At 40.9% G+C, this 21,702-nt stretch overlaps 1 protein-coding gene across 12 annotated transcripts in view; it reads right to left on the reverse strand.

Moving 5' to 3' along the window:
• Nucleotides 1–21,702, reverse strand: part of lrrc7 (leucine rich repeat containing 7) — a 100,876-nt gene that overhangs the window by 41,218 nt on the left and 37,956 nt on the right. For all 12 annotated transcript variants that reach the window (XM_020049317.2, XM_034293809.1, XM_034293808.1 and 9 more), the window contains exon 2: nt 4,678–4,880. In XM_020049317.2, coding sequence (XP_019904876.1) covers nt 4,678–4,866 — 189 coding nt within the window. In that variant the 5' untranslated portion in view covers nt 4,867–4,880. The remainder of the gene's footprint in view (nt 1–4,677; nt 4,881–21,702) is intronic.

The following is a 21,702-nucleotide window of genomic DNA, read 5'->3' on the forward strand; positions in this document are numbered from 1 at the left end:
AGGGTGCTATGAATGGTTATAGAGTGCACATGCATCATCAAAGCGATATGCAATGTTTGAGATAACAGGTGAACAATTACCATTCTAACTGCTGTGTAACATGAAATAATGAATAGATCAACTTTTACATGCACAAACATACAGAAAACGCCAGCCACTACAGTACCAACAAGTACCACCATGGATACATGTAACGTATTCAGATGTCTATGTATTGTTTATTTATCTATGTAAAAATGTGTATTTATTAGACACAAATATATTTACAGTACAGGCCAAAAGTTTGGACACACCTTCTCATTCAATGCGTTTCCTTTATTTTCATGTCTATTTACAGTGTAGATTCTCACTGAAGGCATCAAAACTATGAATGAACACATGAGGAATTATGTACTTAACAAAAAGTGTGAAAGAACTGAAAACATAGATTCCTCAAAGTAACCACCCTTTGCTTTTTTGATACCGCTGCAAACCCTTGGTGTTCTCTCAATGAGCTTCATGAGGTAGTCACCTGAAATGGTTTTCACTACACAGGTGTGCTTCATAGTTTTGATGACTTCAGTGAGAATTTACAATATAAATAGTCATGAAAATAAAGAAAATGCATTGAATGAGAAGGTGTCCAAACTTTTGGCCTGTAGTGTATATATTACCAGAAATTCAGCTTTTTTATATATAAAGGCTGAAACCAAGACAAATTATGTCAGACATTTTGCATCCTTTAATAATGTCTTGTAACCAATAATATTTCAGTGAAAAACAAATATATGATGTCTCAATATATTGTGTCTCAGAAACATAATATACAATTGTGCTCAGAAGTTTGCATGCCCTTGGACAATTGGTAATATATGTACCATTTGTAAAGAAAACAGGAGTGAGCAGGCAAAACAAATGTCATTTATTTCTTATGGGATTCACATTCAACTGTAGGTCATAACAGAATTGCACAATCAAAAAACAAAACATGGCAACAAAGAAAAAAATGAACCGTTCAAAAGTCTGCATACCCTAAGTTCTTAATACTGTGTATTGCCCCCTTTAGCATCAATGACCGCGTGCAGTCTTTTGTAATAGTTGTCTATGAGGCCCCAAATTCTTGCAGGTAGTATAGCTGCCCATTAGTCTTGGCAAAATGCCTCCAGGTCATGGAAACTCTTTGGTCGTCTTGCATGAACCACACGATTGAGATCTCCCCAGAGTGGCTCAATGATATTAAGGTCAGGAGACAGCAATGGCCACTCCAGAACCTTCCCCATTTTCTGCTGTAACCGCTGGAGGGTCAACTTGGCCTTGTGCTTAGGGTCATTGTCGTGCTGGAAAGTTCAAGACCGTCCCATGCGCAGCTTTCGTGCAAAAGAATGCAAATTGTCTGCCAGTATTTTCTGATAACATGCTGCATTCATCTTGTCATACATTTTCACAAGATTCCCAGTGCCTTTAGAGCTCACACACTACCAAAACATCACTATGCTTTACATTGGGGATACTATTCTGTTATCACTGTTCACTATAGGCCTTGTTGACCCCTCTTCACACATTTGACCATAAAGCTCTATTTGGGTATCGTCACTCCAAATTACAGTGTGCCAGATGCTATGAGGCGAGGCAAGGTGTTGTTGAGCATATTGTAACCAGGCTTTTTTATGGCATTGGCACAGTAAAGGCTTCTTTGTGCCAAATCAACCATGTAGCAAATTTTTGTACAAGTATAGTCATATTGTGCTCCTTGAGAGCAGCCTGTCTTTTTCGAGAGCAGCCTGTATTTCTTCTGAGGTTGCTTGTGGGTTTTTCTTTGTATCCCGAACAATTCTTCTGGCAGTTTTTGCTGAAATCTTTCTTGGTCTACCAGACCTTGGCTTGTTATCAAGAGATCCCCGAATCTTCCACTTCTTAATAAGTGATTGAACAGTACTGACTGGCCTTTTGCAAGGCTTTGGATATCCTTTTCCATCTTTATAAAGTTCCATTGCCTTTTTACGCAGGTCTTTTGACAGTTCTTTTCTGCTCCCCATGGCTCAGTATCTAGCCTGCTCAGTGCATCCACGTGAGAGCTAACAAACTAGCCACCCTTCGCCTCGATGCCAGCTTTGCACACTGTTGGCATTCTCTCAACCAACTTTATGAAGTAGTCATCTGGATTGCACTTCAAATAATAGGTGTGTCTGGGTAAAAGTTCAGACAGAAAACACCACATATTAGTTGAATCATTTATTGGAGAACGTATGCTCAGCCCAGTACATGAAAGCATTACGATCTTCTCCTCTAAGGTAATACATTGACCTCACATGATCGTGTAAATGATGGTATCAACAATAGCATAACCTTGACATTATTAATGCAATTCCCATGGCAATGATGAAGGTACGCAGTACCAATCCCCCCACAAGGAACACAGAACCAAACAGGTGGACGCAGGGGTGGTGGGTGAGCATGCACCTGCATGCTAGTACAATCAACAACATCTGACTGAGTGAGTAAACTGATGAATAAATAGACAGGTATACAATCTGACATGATGATAGGAGCAGACCTGCATCAGCTGATATATTTTGTCTCTTTACCAAAATATATTCAAGTTACAGTAAAATAATGGATTTTGACTTAAAGTGCAGTCTCTCAGCTTTAATTTGAGAGTTTTCACATTTAAACCCGATCGAGCAAGGATTTCACTTGTTGGAGACAAAACTTAAGGCAGAAAGACCCATGAACAAACCATTTAGGATAGCTAGCGGTTAGCTGACGTTAGCTAGCAAGCTAGAGTAACATCAACCAGTGTTTGCAGCTGTTTAATTTTGAGTCGATGAGAGAAGCTTGCAGTGCAGTGTATGTAGAGTTCCTTAGCTGGCAAGGTGGCAGTGTTCGTGTCTACCGTCTGAAAGGCACTCAATGCACATAGTTAACGTGAGATTAATCGAGTAAGTTTGTTTTAAGTTTTTGGTAAGGATCACACACAATAGCTGAATTTGCAGAGCTACAGTAGCGAGCAAAACGATGGCGCAAACTAAAACAGTATTACAGCAATACGTTTGGTGTCACACTCAAGAAGTGCACTTGAGAAAATGTCATGTAATTGTCCCCTCCAAAGTTGATATTGGATTTTCGCACCTGGTTTCATGCAATATTTTTGTTGAACCCCTTTAACTAAAGCTGAAATTCTGCACTTCAATTGCATCTCAGTAGTTTCATTTCTAATCCATAGCGGTGGCGTGCAAAGACAAAAATATGAAAATTGTGTCAGTGTCCAAATATTTCCGGATCTAACTATATATAAAATATACTAATGTATACAATGTATCTTATCTTTGGCTGCAGTCCATTACTTTGTCTATGTCAAGGAGAGATCACAGAGGGAGATGTTGTAAGGGTCTTTGTCCCAAATGGCCCTTTATTCCCTACTTAACCCACTACCTATGACCAGGATCATAGGGCTCTGGTCCAAAATAAGGCACTACAAAAGAGGGAGCCATTTGGAACTCACATCCAGTCAGGACATTACTGTAACATGACCATTATGAGAAGCCATTACTTGTTAAGAGCGGTAAGAGCCAAAGGGGCAGTATCTACTGAACATCAATGGGAGATTGGAGATGAGAGGAGAGACAGCGTTGTCCAGTCTTCCCCCGAGGACTTACTCTGATATACACGAGCCTCACTTACATAAAGGAACACACACTTTGGCTCTATCAATGCCATGTTCTTACACAACACCACGAGGAGCCAAACAGTGGCTCTTCACAAAAACCGTTGACCAAACGAACGTCACAGAGAACTGTGACTTGTTCATGATTCTCCTGTAGGCCTCTAATTGGGGGTTGGCTGCACTTAAACAGTGTTAAAGAAACTCAACAGAACCAATCATAAACTTGTCATTACTAATTTCACCGTACACATTCAGTCAATTCATTGTTAATCTTCATCAATGTTGTACTGAGCATAACTGAACTGCATAACAGCGTGACACTATTCTATGCTGGATGAGCAGCTTGGAGTTTCAAACAAAGACTATTTTCGGAAAACAGAATATCAATCAAGATTGTAATAGATTTTGTTTAAAATGTTAATGAAAGCAACATGCACTGATTATTGTTTTCTATTCAGCATGAAGGTTAGATAAGAGTCGGCAAATCTACTGAGTGGAAAGAACAGGCACAGTGTGTGTGTCCCATAGATTAATTTAATCTGCCAATGACTGGGGACATACATGGTGCGGCTTTACACCCAACCTCTTTCTCTTCTAACCATATTTGCCACCCCTCCGCACTGTTCTGTGTGTGTGTTTGTGTCTGTGTTTATTAGTATTTGTGTGTGTTTCTTTGTGTGTGTGTGTGTGTGTGTTCTGCTTCTCTGGAACTCATTCAGAGACAGGAAGGACATTATGTCACTGGTAGTCTGTGCGGGTCAGGTTGTCTTAGCAACCTGTTTACCTAATCATCACCGAGCGCCACATGGAGAGCCCAGAGAGCTGAGGGAATGTTACCATTGATCATTATGCCATGCTTTGTAAAGCTCAGGGAAATTCAAGGGAATGGCTGTGAAATATGACTTGGCTTTGTGAAAATGAGGCTGGAGCCTAATTTCAGTTCACCCACTTTTATCCCCAAGCCCCAGTTTAGTTCTGGCTCCAGACTTTGCCCAAAACCCTGTCATAGTGCCCGCAGCCCCAGCAGAACCAACCTTCGGCAGCTCCTCAATCTGGTTGGCATCGAGGTAGAGCTCCTCCAGCGTGCGCTCAAAGCTGAAGATCTCCTTGGGCACCTGCTGAAGGCTGCAGTGGGAGTAGTCCAGCACTGAGATGACCTCCTCCTCACCCCGGAAGCACCGGCACGGCACCAGGCGCCCGATGATCTTCCTTTTAGTTGTCATCTCCAGACACTGCACTGTGTAGGGAGTAGAGGTTGGGGAGGGGTCATCGGGAAAAGAAAGACTGTGTCAATATAATGCATTTAATCCTACATTAATGCCAGCTGACTCCAGGCTAGCGCATCCTGAGTTATTGACTTCATAAACCAAGCGGAGCGCTCCTTCGACCCAGTCCTCTTTAAATAATCTCCACACTGCTTGGCCTTAGACTTGCCAGCCTACTGATTAGGTCAGGACAGCACTGCAGAAGATGAAATTAGAAACAACCAGGCTGAACCACGCTTGTCAGGCAGGCTCTAAATTGTTTCTGACAAAGTTAAGTGCAATTAGCCGACCAACTAAAAACCCCCATCTCTTCTGTTACACGGCACAGTTATAGCACACCTCACCGCCAGTCCAACACATTCCAAATCAGTTACTATCAACTAACAAGGAAAGCATAGGATTTTTTTGTTGTTTTTTAAACAGAACAAAAACAAACAGTACTTTTGGAAAATATGTTAAGACATTAAAATATAACCAGATTATTTTTATCTAAAAAAATTTAATACATTTGTATTCATATTATAATAATCCTCATCTTCAATATATTCTATATTCCAAATGGGACTAACACATTACCTATTTGGTATCATCCAGCCTACATTGGACTTACAATAAATAGGCACTGATCCAAAGTCTGGTCATGATTCATTATGAGTTAATGCTAGGTCAGCTATAAAATACAGTTTCTCACAGACTCCCCACTGGACTAACTAACAGTATGAGGGAAATGTTTGTGTGAAGAATTTGCAATTACAAGATCTGCATTCAAAATGATCTAAGACAATTACAGTAGATTGAATGTGTGTTTTATTTGCAGGTAAGAATGCAGTAAAATCAGTGTTCATAGCGTCTGCAAGGCTATATTCCTCTCTCGGAGGTTGTATAGGATGGGTATTTGGAAAGGAAGACACAGTAGAAATTGCCCAAATAAAATGAAAGTTTAAATAACAAAGCTCTTCCCCAATAAAATGAAATTCCTAATAGGAAAGCAGTGGTACAAATGATCATTAATGATTAATGGTAGTTAAAACGTTTTTGCTATAACAGTAAAGCCTTTGAAGCAAAATCAATACAGCCATTGTTCAGACTGTGCTGACTTACTGTGCTCCACAGAAGTGACATCATCACAAATGCAAATTCATGTAATAAAAAAAATAATGTTCAGCCCCTTTTTCTCTCTTATGTATTTGGACATTTGGCTTTGCTGGTGTTTCTTATTAGGAAAGTATGTTTTTATACAGCATTAGTGCATGCACAAGACAACCGTCAATATCTACTCCTGATTATATGCATTCAATTTGGAGTGGGCTGCGTGTTGCTGCATGCCCTCTGCTTCTCCGGTGCTCCGCCTCGCCAGCGTACTAACCGCCAGCAGGAGATGATGGCAGCAGGGCGCCCCACTGACACCAGCTCCTCATCACTAATTATGTTGTCTATTTGAGTTTCTTGTTTGCCACCTGAACCTCAAGGGTTATTGTGTAGAGGCCGTGCGTTGCGGTCCTTGCCTTTTGTTATATGAAGTTCAGAAGTGTTGGTGTCATTTTGTCCTAACATACACACTCACTACCCTTGCACCTCAAAGGAATACACAGCCAAACAAATCTCTATCCAAATATCGTTGAGTACAGCGTTAACTTTATATAATGCGCCTGATTAATGTGAAGTCCTTTACTAATGAGTTTACTAATGAATATCTTTCTTTGCTACCATAAATAGGGGTTTTGGGAGTTTAGATGTACCTGAGATTTCTTTATAAAGGAAGATCCCAGGTCATGTGTGTAGTCTAAATTGAAAGTGCCCCCTTTTGGTATTTCCATATTTATTCCTTGGAGATACTACATTAAAAATACAACAATAAACACCTCTGTTGTCCCAATACATGGGCTACTCGATGTAACTACAAGCAGTCTGTGAATGAAACTCTGTTCTAATCAAGCGTATACTGTAACTGCTACTGAAGGTGCAGTTACACATGTTCTGAGAGTCAAACAAGGGGCAACAGGGCAGATGGAGAGAAGGGGCAGCTGGGCAGATGGAGAGAAGGGGCAGCTGGGCAGGTGGAGAGAGATGGGGCAGCTGGGCAGGTGGAGAGAGATGGGGCAACAGGGCAGTAATCACAGACCCTGGCGGTCAGCAGCCACCCCAGATCCAACAGGCTAGGACACAGCTGTTGCCTACATTTTGTGACACACACACAACAGCAACAATGGACATGGCACTGGCAGCCTTCTTCCCAGAAGCCATATTTTCCATGTATTAGTCTTTGTGTTGTCCCATTTCAATCAGAATGCCTTGCAAATAGCTTCTCCACCAGATGCTGTAGGGCAGAGCAGAGCAGGGGAGATGAATGACATTTCAACTAGGGAGACATAAAGCTGGTATGGAGTCAGACTCTCAGGAGACAGGAGTATATCACACAAGGTCACAGTGAAATCCCTCAATCATCTCCCCACTCCTTCTTCCAGGAACACAGCAGCTGCTGCCAGTTCCAGCTCCTCTCTTCCTCTCTTCCTCCAAACAGCATCAGGGGTCACACCCACAGAGAGGTGTCAGTGCAGCCAATCAAAACACAGCAAAGAGGCTGTCTTAGCAGCTAACCCATGAAGCCAATGAAATTGCAAAAAACAGCTTTCAAAAAATACAAAGGTTTGTGTCTCCTAATCAGAGCCTTTGACCAGTATCCCTGCTCTGATGACTATAGCTGTATAGTCATCTAACATGCGTTTGATTAAATAGGGGCAACTGTACATGACGGTCAAACTGAGCATCCATAAATGAATCATTGTACCCCACTACGAAACCAAGGAAGGGACAATTCATGCATGCATCCGATCGTCCATCACACATTAGCCACACCACGGGTTGGATACTCCCCCCAAAACTTGTGAATGACGCTTCTTTGTCATAGAGATCCAGTACATAAATCAAATCTATACTAAAAATCCAAACTAAGGTCTCACAGCACCCCCAAAAAGGTGTTTTAAACCTTTTCCCAGTTCCTGTTTACGTGGTAACAACAAACTGTGTGGTATCACTACACCAGCAAAATTGGAGGTTTGTCTCAAAGTTTGTGGCAGCTCAGTTGCCACAGGTTTTGGTGTTTTAAAGCTCTTTGTTTTAACAGTGTATGTGCACATGGTCAGAAGAACCCTAACACAAAAAAAAGCTTTACATTTTAGATTACATTTTAACCATTAACTATATGATCTTTAAAAAGTCATCATTGTCTTGAAACATATTGTGTAGAAAGGTTACCGTTAACTACTATTTTTGTCTTTTTTTTGTCATTTCACTTTGGCAGTATATTTCTCTCATATGTAGTTTCTCCCTTCTAATTTCACCAGACATCCCCATTTTCCAAGGATGGTACCCCTATTTTCGTCTGCACTTCCTGGCTGTCTCAAGGTTAGCCCACAGAAGGAACATTTTTATAATCAGATGCTTTAATCAGAATTGCATGTACAAAATGTGTCTGTACCAAACTTAAGCTCCAGCAAAACTGATTTTGATCAATGATTTCTACAGCAACAGACAGCATCGACTCCTGGGTGAAATTACTAGGTAAGCTTTGAACATTTGGTGGGGGAATCTATTTCAATCTGGTCACCTTACAATAAGCCTTTTGTGAATCGTGGGTTTGTGTGTGTTTGTGTGGGTGTGTGTGGGTGTGTGTGGATGTGTGTGTGTGCGTGTATGTGTGTGAGACAGAGAGAGAGAAAGAGATGACAGGGGAGAAGTATCCACTTGATAAGATAAGGTCTTGCTCTTTTATCTCTACACTAGTAAATAAAGTATGTTGACTAAAAGCCACAGCAAGATTTTTCACAGTTGATCCCAAGTGCTTGAAGTGTATTGATTTGTTTTAGGGCCCGTTTTTTCTAAGATATCTTACATTTCATTCCTAAACTATTTACAACACCTTTAAATTCATGACCAATATTAGCAACATTACACAACCAATAAGCTTTCCAGCCATAATCTAATGAGTAGAACACAAAGATTGCATAAAACTGAATTCACCAGGGAAAATCAATAAACAGGTGTAATTTTCATGCGAATTAAGAAGTAGCCTACCGATCAAGTTATATACAAAATAAAGTAACATAGCCTAATTCAAATTTGGAAATGTAGTGTTAGAAGCAACATCTCTTATATTAATTTATATTAAGCAGCTATTTCAAATATCATTGTGTACAGCACAACAAGGTTTATTTTTCCTATCTAACCTTGTCAAGTGTCAGAGAGAAAATGAGGAAGATACAAAAACACTCGTTGGTATGATGTGTTAACATCAGAGAGTTCTGCTCATGGTGCTATGGAAACTGTATGACGCAGGAGCAGATACTGCAGGGGCGAGGAGCGAGGACACCAGCTCCATCTCTATCTCTTGTTCTCAGCCATTCTGACTATGTTAGAACATCTCTGCTGATTAGATTTAATTCGCTAGGCAAGTCATAGCAACTGAGTCTAAAGTGAGACCTCAATCTGGGGAGAAGAAAAGATGGGCCCCGTTGCTGACTTTCAAGAACACGGCAGAGAATGTACTCAACACTGAAGATATTGCCTGTAGAGGGGGGTTCATTTGCAGTTGAGGATTTTATTAAACAGCCAAATGTTTAATTTCTTGAAATGAAAGTTGTAGTTCCTGTCAATGATTTTTGTTGCGGCAAAGCTTCAATTCCAGGAAATGTGGAGCAGCAGAACACTGTATGCATAAAAGATGCATGCATATCCAACAGCTGAATTCCTCAGGGTCAGTACGCAGCCAACATGACACGTGCAGCTCCTCACAGCTCCAATCTGTTGCCAAGGTAACCACTTCCATGGTGGTACAAACGCACTTTCATAGAGAGTTAAAAAATTTTGTAATCTCAGTCGATACTGCACACGTTCAGGAGCCAAGGCAAATTAGTGTTGATTAAGATATCCAGAGATTGTTGCGATTACACCCACTCCAATGTTACCAGCATATGATTGGTTTAGAGGAAAAGAGATGAAAATAAATGTGTTTTCCTCAGTAAGCAACACAGTAATAAGGATATACTTTATACTGTGAGAAGAATAGAAAGCTATGCCTTTCCTGGCTGTAAATAATGGAAGATTACAGTGGACATGAAGGAAACCAGGTTTAGGGGAAATAAATCAAGTAATCTGTAAAAGGTCATCGGAGCACTGGAGCTTATTCAGAGAGTATGGGCCGTGCCGAAGCCATTCAAAGACACTCAGACAGGGCCTAGCAAGGGAAACGGTGACTGAGCTGATAAGAAAACCAGGGTTGAAACAATCCCTCTGCTTACGGCATTTCCCATGCATACAAATCCCAATCAGTGACCTGTAACATTTGATGTTCGGTAATTATGCTTACATAATGTCATCATAAGCATACTTTAGAGACACTGACATAATATCTAATGGCAATTTCTGATAAGCCCTATGTTACATCACATCTTCGTCCATAAAATGCGAGAAAGGTGTCAGTGAATTATGCTGTGCATAACGACTATGTTTGCGGCTACTGTAGGACCAGCATGGAGAAAAAAATGAAACTAAAGCAAGCAACAAAGGATGAAACATTGCAATGAAACACCAGAGCATTAAGAGAAAAGGATCTCTAGTTTTCAACTCAAAGCCTACTATAAACATGTTAGCAGCACATGTAGACAAAGTGTGCTGTTTGCCATCTAAAATGTAGACATCAGTCAATTAGCATGTACTGTCGTGATTGTATATTACATGGAGCAGGGAAGAGAATTTGCAACAGCTGGCTGAGCCTAAGTTGAAGGTTGAAAACTTTTCAACTGGCTAATTTAAGTTAAGTCCCAAAGCAGTCAATGTGTCACAGCAGTATGAAGACGTACTGCCTACGATACATCTTAAGAAGGTACAAGTAGAAATGCTGGTTTAATATCAACTACATTTGACTAGCTAATGGACAGAACAGCTGGGTCACTAAACAACCCATTGACAGAGCAGGGTGGGTTGTTGATGCTGTGATTAAAATGTGTTCTGGCCCCCTTTTACTCTACATTTGTATTAAATGTGTAATCCAGTGGCACTAAATTGTGAAATCAGCATCTGTTAATTTACTAAATGTACTGTAGATTTATATGTAAAATACTAAAGTTTGGGCTGAGAATGATACTATGTGTTGTGCTTTGAGGTTGTTCCTTTACACATATATTCACATTTATATTGTGGCCATAAAAGGTTCTCTTATTCATAGTGGAATGACAGGAAGCAGAAAGGCACTCGAACAAGCAGGAACTGAAGATGGCTGCAGTACAGCTCTGGCAGAGCAATACCTAACGACTGGTGATGTCAATGGGTTGGAGACCTTAAGCAATCATTGAAAGCAAGCGAACAAGTCCTAAGCATGCCAACTTTTTGTATACACAATGTTAATCTAAACCACTGTATATAAAAACAGACTATAATTTAAACCTGTGAGGTACGCTGGTTTATCCAGTTAAGTCTTAAGGGCTTTAAAAAAACGCTAACCATGTAAACAGCCCTGAGATTGTCAGGAAGGGAGATAGAGGTATGGGAGGGAAAGACATAGTCCCTTATTGTTTGGAGGCAAGTCCTTGGTCCATGATGCACTTTGTTGGAGCTCGACTGTAGGGTTCGTGGAAATTCATGGTGGAGACTGGACAGTAGATCAGACAGGTAGACAGGTCCAACGCCATTTAGGAATTTGTAGATGACAAGTCAATGCTTTTTGAGACAGTAGACCAATGGAGGTCAGCAAGAGTGGTGTGGGGGGATACTAAGTTGTGGATGGGTTGGGCACACTAACTTGTTTGTGTCACGGTTTCTAGCAGCACTGTCCAACACATCCAAAAACCAACGTCTTATTATTAAGATTTATTGGCCGGCAGAGAAATACATACATTTTAAGATGATTTTTCTGAGGTATTTTATGCTGTAATGGAGAAAGATTAAAGATCTTTTTTTGCTGAAAGAGACTGGTGGAGCAGTACATGTGTACCAGAGGCCGCTGGGTAGATTGCTGGACCAGCCTAGGACACAGGACACAGAAACACTAGGACACAGAGAAATATAGTGACATTTCACATTTGCAGATTTGCATTTAGCCCTCTGCTGACAAAGTACACCAATTTAAAGGAAATGCCATTGGTTTGTGGAGAAAATTTTAGATTTTTAACAATGAGACATTTTTACAGGAAATAATCACTGCCATCTGTTAATGTTAGCATAGGGCTATCATGAGGAAGGTATTTTCTTTGGCAGATGCTTGGATTTAAACTTTTCACATAGCCAGGGATGAACATAGATTCAAAATATGATTACAAAATACCCTAAAGATAATTTTGGAAAGTACTGTATTTAAATAAAATATGTTTTGTATTTTAAATTACAAATCAATATTTGCAAGTAGCCAGCCGCACTGCCAACAATCTCAGCATCTTCCTTTCTATGACTGTTATTTTGTATGTTATTGTTTACCTACATTCTTGAATGTACTGACACTGAAAAAAGCACCTGTTAAGCGGCTACAATGTGTGAAAATTGACTACTGCAAAGCAAATTAGGTATTGTCACTGGCATTGTTTCGGGCTCATTACAATAATACTCAGTACACATAATACTCAATACAAATAGACTGACATTTAGCAGACAGCTCTTATCACAGCATTGTGCCATCAACTGCTTAATTTGTGTGCTTCCTATCCATGTGTTTCCTTGTTTTCTTTTTTTTCTTTCCAGGATACAGGGCTCAACTGTAAGAAAGAACGTGGTCTAAGTTTGAGTTCTCTATTTAAATAAAGGTTCAATATAAATGTTTATACACTTCACAATGTGTTGGGCCCAAGAACAAAGGTTTGCCGTGGTATACTGGCCATATGCCCCACCCCCTCGTGGTTATTTGTTAATCATAAAACAGGCTGATTAAAATCCTAAATGCTGATTAGCTGAGACCATCAACCACAAGTTTGACATCACATCACAGCACCTTTTTCTTTCCTTTCTAAAAAAGTTAGAAAGAAAGGTTTTGAGTAAAATTAAGAGATCACTGCAAATTGAACGCTTTTGTTCCTCACTCAAAACCTTCCTTTCCAACTTTTTTGGGAAGGAAAGAAAAAGGTGCAGTGGTCTCTTAAAGCTTAGTGCTCTATCCCAGGATACCCGTATTTGAGCAAATCAGCATCCAGGGTATAAACACCGCAATTTGTAACTACAGACAAAGCAACTCTGATCCATCTGCACTACTACATTTGTAGTCCCCCCTCCCAGTGCCTGATGCCATGTCAGAGGAAATGACACTTTTTAACAGTGAGCAGGACATTGCTCTGAATCAGCTTTGGCCTATTTGAGTCATAAGACTGGTCCTCTACCTCCTCCGAGGCCCCTGTGTTGGGCTGAGAAGGTAACAACCAGCCCAGCAAGAGTCAGGTCTGCACGACTGTCACAATGTGCGGCCCCTCACACAACACAAAAAGTCTGGACATCCAGCTGGACATCCGCCAACAGAGGATTACAAAAGCTTTCATACCCTATGATGCAATGAAGGGCACACAAAGTCACTCGAAACAGTCTTGTTTGATTTTCTGTTGTTCGAAAAAAAAAAAACGAATACAATGGGCGTGAATGAATCACCCACGCGTTTGAGACACACTATTTCTCTAAGTATATCACTACTAATATCTACTACTTTCAGTCCAAAATGTAAAAATGACACACAAAGTTTCAGCTTTAGCGAGAAGGGCATAACAACTCTTGTGGCGAGTGGAAGACCCGGGTGCAGACCCCAGTCATTCCCACTAACACAGTTTGTCAGAACGCAGCTTCAATAGTCTTGGTACTTTGAGGCTGGTGCAAAGGCACGCTACATACAGCAAGCCTAGGGTGATAGAAAGAATTCTACACAGCCAAAAAGTTAACAAGGCCAGGATGTGAAGGCAAGGGCACGTCACAAGGTTGAGAAAGAGGATGTGTCAGACGACAGAGCAAGTGAATATACCTCTTACTGGCCATAGGAGGGAGAGAGCAGATGAATGGAAGCAGACTCAGGTAAAGTTACAAAGCCTGAGGTCTCTGCAGTTCCAGAAGTTAGACAGAGCTGGTAAGGACACAGATTAATTAAAGGAGAGGCAAATTATATCAGACAGGTACTAATCGAAAACAGGACTTTGATTTAACCTTCTATCTTTGACTTTAACTTTGATTTTTGGATAAGCTGTGACAGGTCTTATTCACCCCAGGATGTCTTCAAAAGGAAATGGAGTAAAATCATCTAACAACATTATCTACTTGATAAACACCCTCAAAAAGGATTAACGTTTAGGTTAAATGTGTATCCAACAGTTGTAAAATGATCTTTCAAATTACAGTCCACTTAGAGTGAAGCAACTTGAAATACACAATGCCCGATTACTTTCTTCCAGAGGGGAGAATAGTTTCTCCTCTTGCATCTCCTTCCAGCAAACAACCAGCCCTGCCTACTGTCACTCAAGAAGCTCTGCTCCTCCTTGCTGTTAGTTTTACTATATGCTCGCATACTGTTCAACTAGGTCAAATGGAGTCAACCAAGTTGTTCTATGATTCCCGCCACTCATCCAAACAATTTGACAAAAATTTCAATATTTGGAGATTTTCTTTTATTGTTTTGCCCATATTGTGCAGTTCTAATTCAGACTCAGGCACATAAGCCCATAATTGGTGAAATGACTCAACACAACAGCCTTAGAGAGCCATAGATCATGAGAACGGAGACTCTCCATTGAAACAAGGGGCCCAGGGGTCTAGTCTATCACTGAAAATAATCACACACGCCACACACACAAATTCACTCACTTACACACACACACACACACACACACACACATACAGACAGAGGAGCGGGACTAGATGTCTTCAGAATGAGATCATCACAGCAGCACCAATTCCCATCATGGGTCAGTCATAACAACATCATCACAACCCCATCATCATAACACTATCATCATAACACTATCATCATAACACCATCATCACAGCACCATCATCATAACACCATCATCACAACCCCATCATCATAACACCATCATCACAGCACCATCATCATAACACCATCATCACAACACCATCATCACAACACCATCATCACAATGTGGATTGTGGAATGTTGATTCAAACACACTATACTACAAGTACAGTGGGGAGAACAAGTATTTGACACCCTGCCGATTTTGCAGGTTTTCCTACTAACAAAGCAAGTAGAGGTCTGTCATTTTAATCATAGGTACACTTCAACTATGAGAGACAGAATCAAAAATCCAGAAAAGCACATTGGATGATTTTTCAATAATTAATTTGCATTTTATTGCATGACATAAGTATGGTCCCCCTGCTCAAGCTAGCACATGTCCAGGCCTGTCTGAAGTTTGCCAATGACCATCTGGATGATCCAGAGGAGGAATGGGAGAAGGTCATGTGGTCTGATGAGACAAAAATAGAGCTTTCTGGTCTAAACTCCACTTGCCGTGTTTGGAGGAAGAAGAAGGATGAGTACAACCCCAAGAACACCATCCCAACCATGAAGCATGGATGTGGACACATCATTCTTTGGGGATGCTTTTCTGCAAAGGGGACAGGACGACTGCACCGTATTGAGGGGAGGATGGATGGGGCCATGTATCGCGTGATCTTGGCCAACAACCTCCTTCCCTCAGTAAGAGCATTGAAGATGGGTCATGGCAGGGTCTTCCAGCATGACAACGACCCAAAACATACAGCCAGGGCAACTAAGGAGTGGCTCCGTTAGAAGCATCTCAAGGTCCTGGAGTGGCCTAGCCAGTCTCCAGACCTGAACCCAATAGAAAATCTTTGGAGGGAGTTGAAAGCCCGTTTTGCCCAGCGACAGCACCGAAACCTGAAGGATCTGGAGAAGGTCTGTATGGAGGAGTGGGCCAAAATCCCTGCTGCAGTATGTGCAAACCTGGTTAAGAACTACAGGAAACGTGTGATCTCTGTAATTGCAAACAAAGGTTTCTGTACCAAATATTAAGTTTTGCTTTTCTGATGTATCAAATACTTATATCATGCAATAAAATGCAAATTAATTACTTAAAAATCATACAATGTGATTTTCTGGATTTTTGTTTTAGATTCCGCCACTCACAGTTGAAGAGTACCTATGATGAAAATTACAGACTTTTACATGCTTTATAAGTGGGAAAACCTGCAAAATCTGCAGTGTATCTTGTTCTCCCCACTGTTAGTATACATAGAGATAGAGATACAGAGATACTTCATTGTTCTGGAGCAAATACCTGATGGCATCTGTCCATGTAGAACATTGATAGCAAGATCAAAATCAAAACCTGCCTACAGTTTCCTGAACAAGTGTGGAGAGAACATCTGTGTAGAAAAGTTGAACGGTTTACAGAGAATTTTCTATATGCACCTTTCCTTTCCATTCTGTGATATTACCATCATCAAATGCATAAGAGTACTAACTGAAACCTACAGAGTCTGAGAGAAGGCCTAAGAGATCAGCTAATCCCAAAGTTAGGAGGTTACACAGTGGAGGTAATTTGAAAACAGTCCTGTAGTGGGACACAAAAGACTCCTCTCAGGGGCGTGTGAGGTGTTGACACATACACACACACACACACACACACAAACACACACACACACACATTTGCCCTGTTGTTGGGTCATGGCGAATGTCCTGACCACCTCCTCTCTATTCTGGCAGAAAAGACAGTGTTCTCTCAATGAGAAGAATACTATAAAATCTACATAAAGTAAGTGCTCATGCTATTAAAAAATGTCTCATCTGATTTTCAGGTTATTTTTTTCCAAAATCAAAATGGATAATATCTAACAATTCCTTCATGGAGCCTTCCTGAAAAACAGACTACACCCCTGATACAAAAATAAAGGCCTGTGTTGTAGATGAAGGGGCGGGAAGGCACGGCCAGAAAGTTTTGACTGGGGTATTGAAAGGTAATTCAAACTAGAGTAGATCTAGAAGCTAGATAATAACGACATACGCTGCATAACAGAACTGGGGTTTCTGACTGAGCTATTCTAATCCTAGAATCCAGGTCAACCTCAAAGGCAGTTTATTTCTAAAACGTTTGACCTTACTTTCAAATTACTCTGAGTAGAATAACTTCTTTGTTGGGTGTTATAATGCAATGATTTAACAATTGTCTGGATTGAACCAGGGAAATCCTGCAATATTGTTTACAGTGAGTCATTGTTTTCTTAACAAAGTAACACCTGCTCAATTAATCATACAGGCATGTTGGATAAATCCCACGGAAAGTTAAAGTTAACACTTAACAACAGGCCTCTTCAGCTGAACAGCAGTTGTTCTTGTCATGGAAGCAAGGAAAATGGTGGATTATTTTTTCCATCTCCTCTGCTCCACATTCCAATCAGGCTCATAGTGGAAGCACGTCGAAGAGCGCATAGGAGGTTAAAGCAATAAACATCTTGTTCTGCCGCAACTTGCCCCTCTATTATAGAGGAAGGCAAGGGATGCAGAACGGCAAAAGCAAGATTCACACATAGAGGCTGGATTGGTTTGGAAACAAAATGCTCTTATGTGTTGGACAGGTTGGCCGATGGCCCTTGGCTTCCATTCATTGGAACTGACAGAAGCACAGCACTGCTGAAGATATTACTAACTAAATAACTGTGTGTTTTCATTATATTCAATTATTTCATTTCAAACATTACGTTTTGTAATTAGCCTCAGTAAATACGTCATAGTTTTAGCTTAACTGCCACACTGAACAGATGTATGCACAACCTCATGTTCCACTAGTTCTCTTGTCCGTGCCCGCCTGCCCGCCCACTCTCTTTTTTAGCTCTAGGTGGTTCCAAGAAAAAAAAAAAAGATCTGTTACTATTTTCTTTGAATCTTCCTGAATTCAGTAAGGGGTAAAATAGTCAACACTGCAAAGCCTGGTACAAAAGTACTTTGAGAGATTTAGTTTAGTTTTAGCATGCCTCTTTTGAGGCCAATCTCTCCACTGTTTAGTTTTTTCTCTTAAAAAAATAAAAAAATAAAAAAGCCTGTGATCCATGGCCCAGTTCTGGCTGTCACAGGTCCTTCTGGAGTATGAGAGTGGGCGGGAACAGGAGCACAATGATGTGTCACTCTTTGTTTCCAGGAAGTGTATTACCTACAACAGAAAAAGCCTTCATTTCCGGGTCAGGACTCGAGTGACCTATCACTTGACGCATGGCGTCTCCTTCACTGGCAGTTGCTAAACGGATAACCATCGGCTCAACTGATGCGCAATGGCGCGTTCCTGAAACACTGTTGGGGGGTGCCAATGGGGGTTCTATGTATATTCTCAAGGGTCCATTAGCCCCGTCTTGCCCCGGCCTGGCACCGCAAATGCATATTGATAGAACCCTTTCCCCCTTCGACAAATAGTGCCTTTTAAAAAAGAAGCTTGTGTTTGGACAACTGTAATACTGCTTAATACAAATACAGCAGGGATTCATTAAAAACTAAATCAACATCCCACCCCATTACACACAAACTTGTAATAGTAGCTGTATGTTTTTATACGGTACCCAAGTCAATTTGTCCGATGGAGAAAGAGCTACTGCGCAAATACTGCAATGCGGGGTTTGATTGAATAAAGCCCTAAATCTCTGTGAGTGCAATGCTGAGTGTTAAAGTTAGGACTGAGGATGGTGGTGATTGGTGCTGTGTTTTAGGTCACCTTGACAGAAGGGACTCCCAGCTGTAAGGAGCTGGTCCTCAGGGCCAGGGGAGCCGGGGGCGCTCAAGATAATGGAGACAGATCCAGGACACAAAGCGGAACAGGCCTTTTTAGAGAAGGCGAAGGAGAACTAAAACTGGTAACTCACCTTGCCAAAATCTGGGCACGGCCCTGAGTTTTAGGACTGTCTGTCATGCTACCACTGGTATATTATGTTTCAGCATTTCTTACCCAAAATCCCTCATGACGTAGAAATGTTGTAATCTAGAGGGACAGTTAGAGTTAAGCGCCTTGCTCAAGGACACATTGACAGTTTTTAGGGGGGTACATTTACAGATCCATAATTCAAAACGGAGTTACTGCTCAGTTACTATAACCAGTGGGCTTGCCCTTGATACACATATGTATGTTTACTTAGCCATTGTCTTTTCATGACCCCTCACGAAGCAAACACCTGGCACCGGGAATTTGTGCTGGGTGAGTCAAATGTGGTTGCAAAGAGCCCTTTGTGGCTGTCTTTTACAGTCAGTGATGGTGACGAGCCCTTGTCCCCAGTTCCACATCTGCTCCCTGGATTTGTGAACAGCGTAAGGCAACCACAGGGGCGACAAACAACTGCAGCAGAGTAATTGAATCATGTGACCCTTTCACAACAAAAAAAAAACGGTCCTGGTCACATTAAGGACGAGAAGGATAAGGAGAATTATATGTCTTCATTAAGAGGAAAAAGGCCGCTAGCTGAGCTTAACCGGTAAATACCTAAAATGGCACTTCTATTATCGGTAACAATCCATTTGATGCAATGAATCTTCTTAAACCGGATGCCTCTGCAACACGTACACCTCTGTGTGATCCGACACTTGGCCCATGAAACACTGTTTGACCCTGAACTTATGCCTCTATAGTCTGATGTAAGAAAATCTGTCCGCAGTGCCAATTGAACAATTTCCCCAAAAGGAAGAGGATCCCTTTCCACTTATTCCATACAAGCATTTTCATTGGTCTTTTTGTGTAGGCCAAGACTCTTCTTTTGCCAAAGATGTTGGTTGATTTATGATAACGTATTTATAACAAAATTTAAAATGGAAAAATTAAATTAAAGGTTTTTTAAAGATGAACTTCTCATCCTATTCAAGGTATTCCTTTCCATGCCATTCCTCTTGATAATAGCGGTAGTCATACCACAGGACTGTCCACTCCACCCATTGTTATCCCATTAAGGTCCAAGGTTAATGAACACTGGCGAGTGACCAGTGACCTTCACATGCAGAACGCATTTTACCTTCAAACAGAACGGCTACGTTTCTGGATTTCTCCATTGATGTATTATTCTGGGACGGACTCCCCTTGCCTTTACTAGCACTAATTTAATCTCTTTGTAGTCTCTGGCAAGCAATTGCTCTGTGAGCATCTCCAACTCCATCTTCTGTGTCCCTTTATGAGTAATACAACCCCAATAATTTACAAATATGTCTCTCACGCCTGCTCACAGTACTTCACTTCTAAATTAGCCTCCTCTGGAAAGACACCATTAAGTTCTCTGGCCAAACTCAAGCCCCTTTCCCTCCCTTTTTCAACACTCCAGTACATCACTAAATTGGGGGCTAATTAAGCATTTAGTCTTAGCACATGAAGCGTGTCAACTGCGCTAAACTACCACTTAAAATATGAAATAACAATTAAGGCATGTTTATCAAATGTCATCTCAATAACTGCAGAGTATAGAGAATATAATAGAAAAGAGTTGGTCTTATGTCATATCTTAAAGTAGTAAGCTTTTATCCCTTACATCCTGGTCTGTCTGAGAGCCAAAGCCTTTCCCCATGTGGGTGGGTTGTGAGGAGACATGATGAAGTTGATGGAGCAGGCTGAAACAGCCTCCTGTAATCTTAGTCAGGCAGCAGTAATTAGACCAACAACAGGTCTGAAAGGCCTGGCACCAGACTGAGTCGCTGTACCACAGGCCCAGGCCTGATAAGCGACACAACAGTAGCTGCCGCTTGAGGCTTCAGAACATGTTGTCAACAAGACTCTGTAAATCGGTTTTACCAGCACAGTGATCTATGCCGGTGCAAGATATGGCTGGAACCAACACAGCTGCCACACTCGGACTTATTTGCTATCCAGCAGCAGTTAAGAAGAAATAATGAATTACTTCACAAACATCAAAACTTAAGTCTTAAAAGCCTCAGTTACAAAGAATGAAACAGATAATGTTGTTTATCAACTACTTTTCAGTAATGTGGTAGAGCCTGCAAACTCAGGCTGCACCACATGAAAGTTCCTTCTCCTTTGTGGCTTTAAACATTTTAGGAGATAATGAATTAAGTTAAAAAGGGCACGGTTGGAGAACATAACCTCTTCTCATCAACTTCAACCAGAGATTGACTGGTTATTCACAAAATAGACGGAATCTTGTCCTACTCAAATCAAGGAAGTTTTCCACTGATGCCTCCATGGTTTGGGACTGACTTGAGTAAACTCCTGCTGAATTACAGTCCTTAAATCACCACGTCCAACAGAGGAGCGATTCGACAGCTTGAATTGGCTGGAATAAAGACAATGTTTTCTTTCTTGCCTTACATCAGAAAATTGTGGTGATTTCATGTTTCCCCTTGAGTGAACCTAAAGTGATGAAAGACTATGATGGTCACTAGTGAGCATTCTGGGTAATGATGCAAATAATAATCATCCAGAATGGTCTAATTAGGATTCCAGTGGTGCCACAACAGGCTGTCAAATAAGGCGGGGAAAGGATTAAATTAGAAAAATCTCTCAGTAAAGTTAGAGGAGACTCTTCCACCTGGTGGGATGTGGCTTGCAGTCGTCCACACATGTGGTGTTAGATTTGTGTAGAGGGTGGAAAAATATGTTCACCAGGTTTTACAGACCCAGTTCAGTATGCAGCACTCAAAACAATGTTGCAAAAAATACAGCAATTGATGTCAAAAAACATTTATTGTAGAAATTGACTTATGCCAAATGCATTTAAAAATGTATATGAAGCATTAAAACACTTTTTACAAATGCCCAAGAATTTATTAACTATATCTTTAAATTTCACTCTAAAAGGTATCCCAAAAATGTTTTTGATCCCACT

This window comes from Esox lucius, chromosome 8, assembly GCF_011004845.1.
Source record: "Esox lucius isolate fEsoLuc1 chromosome 8, fEsoLuc1.pri, whole genome shotgun sequence".
In the NCBI taxonomy this organism is placed as follows: domain Eukaryota; kingdom Metazoa; phylum Chordata; class Actinopteri; order Esociformes; family Esocidae; genus Esox; species Esox lucius.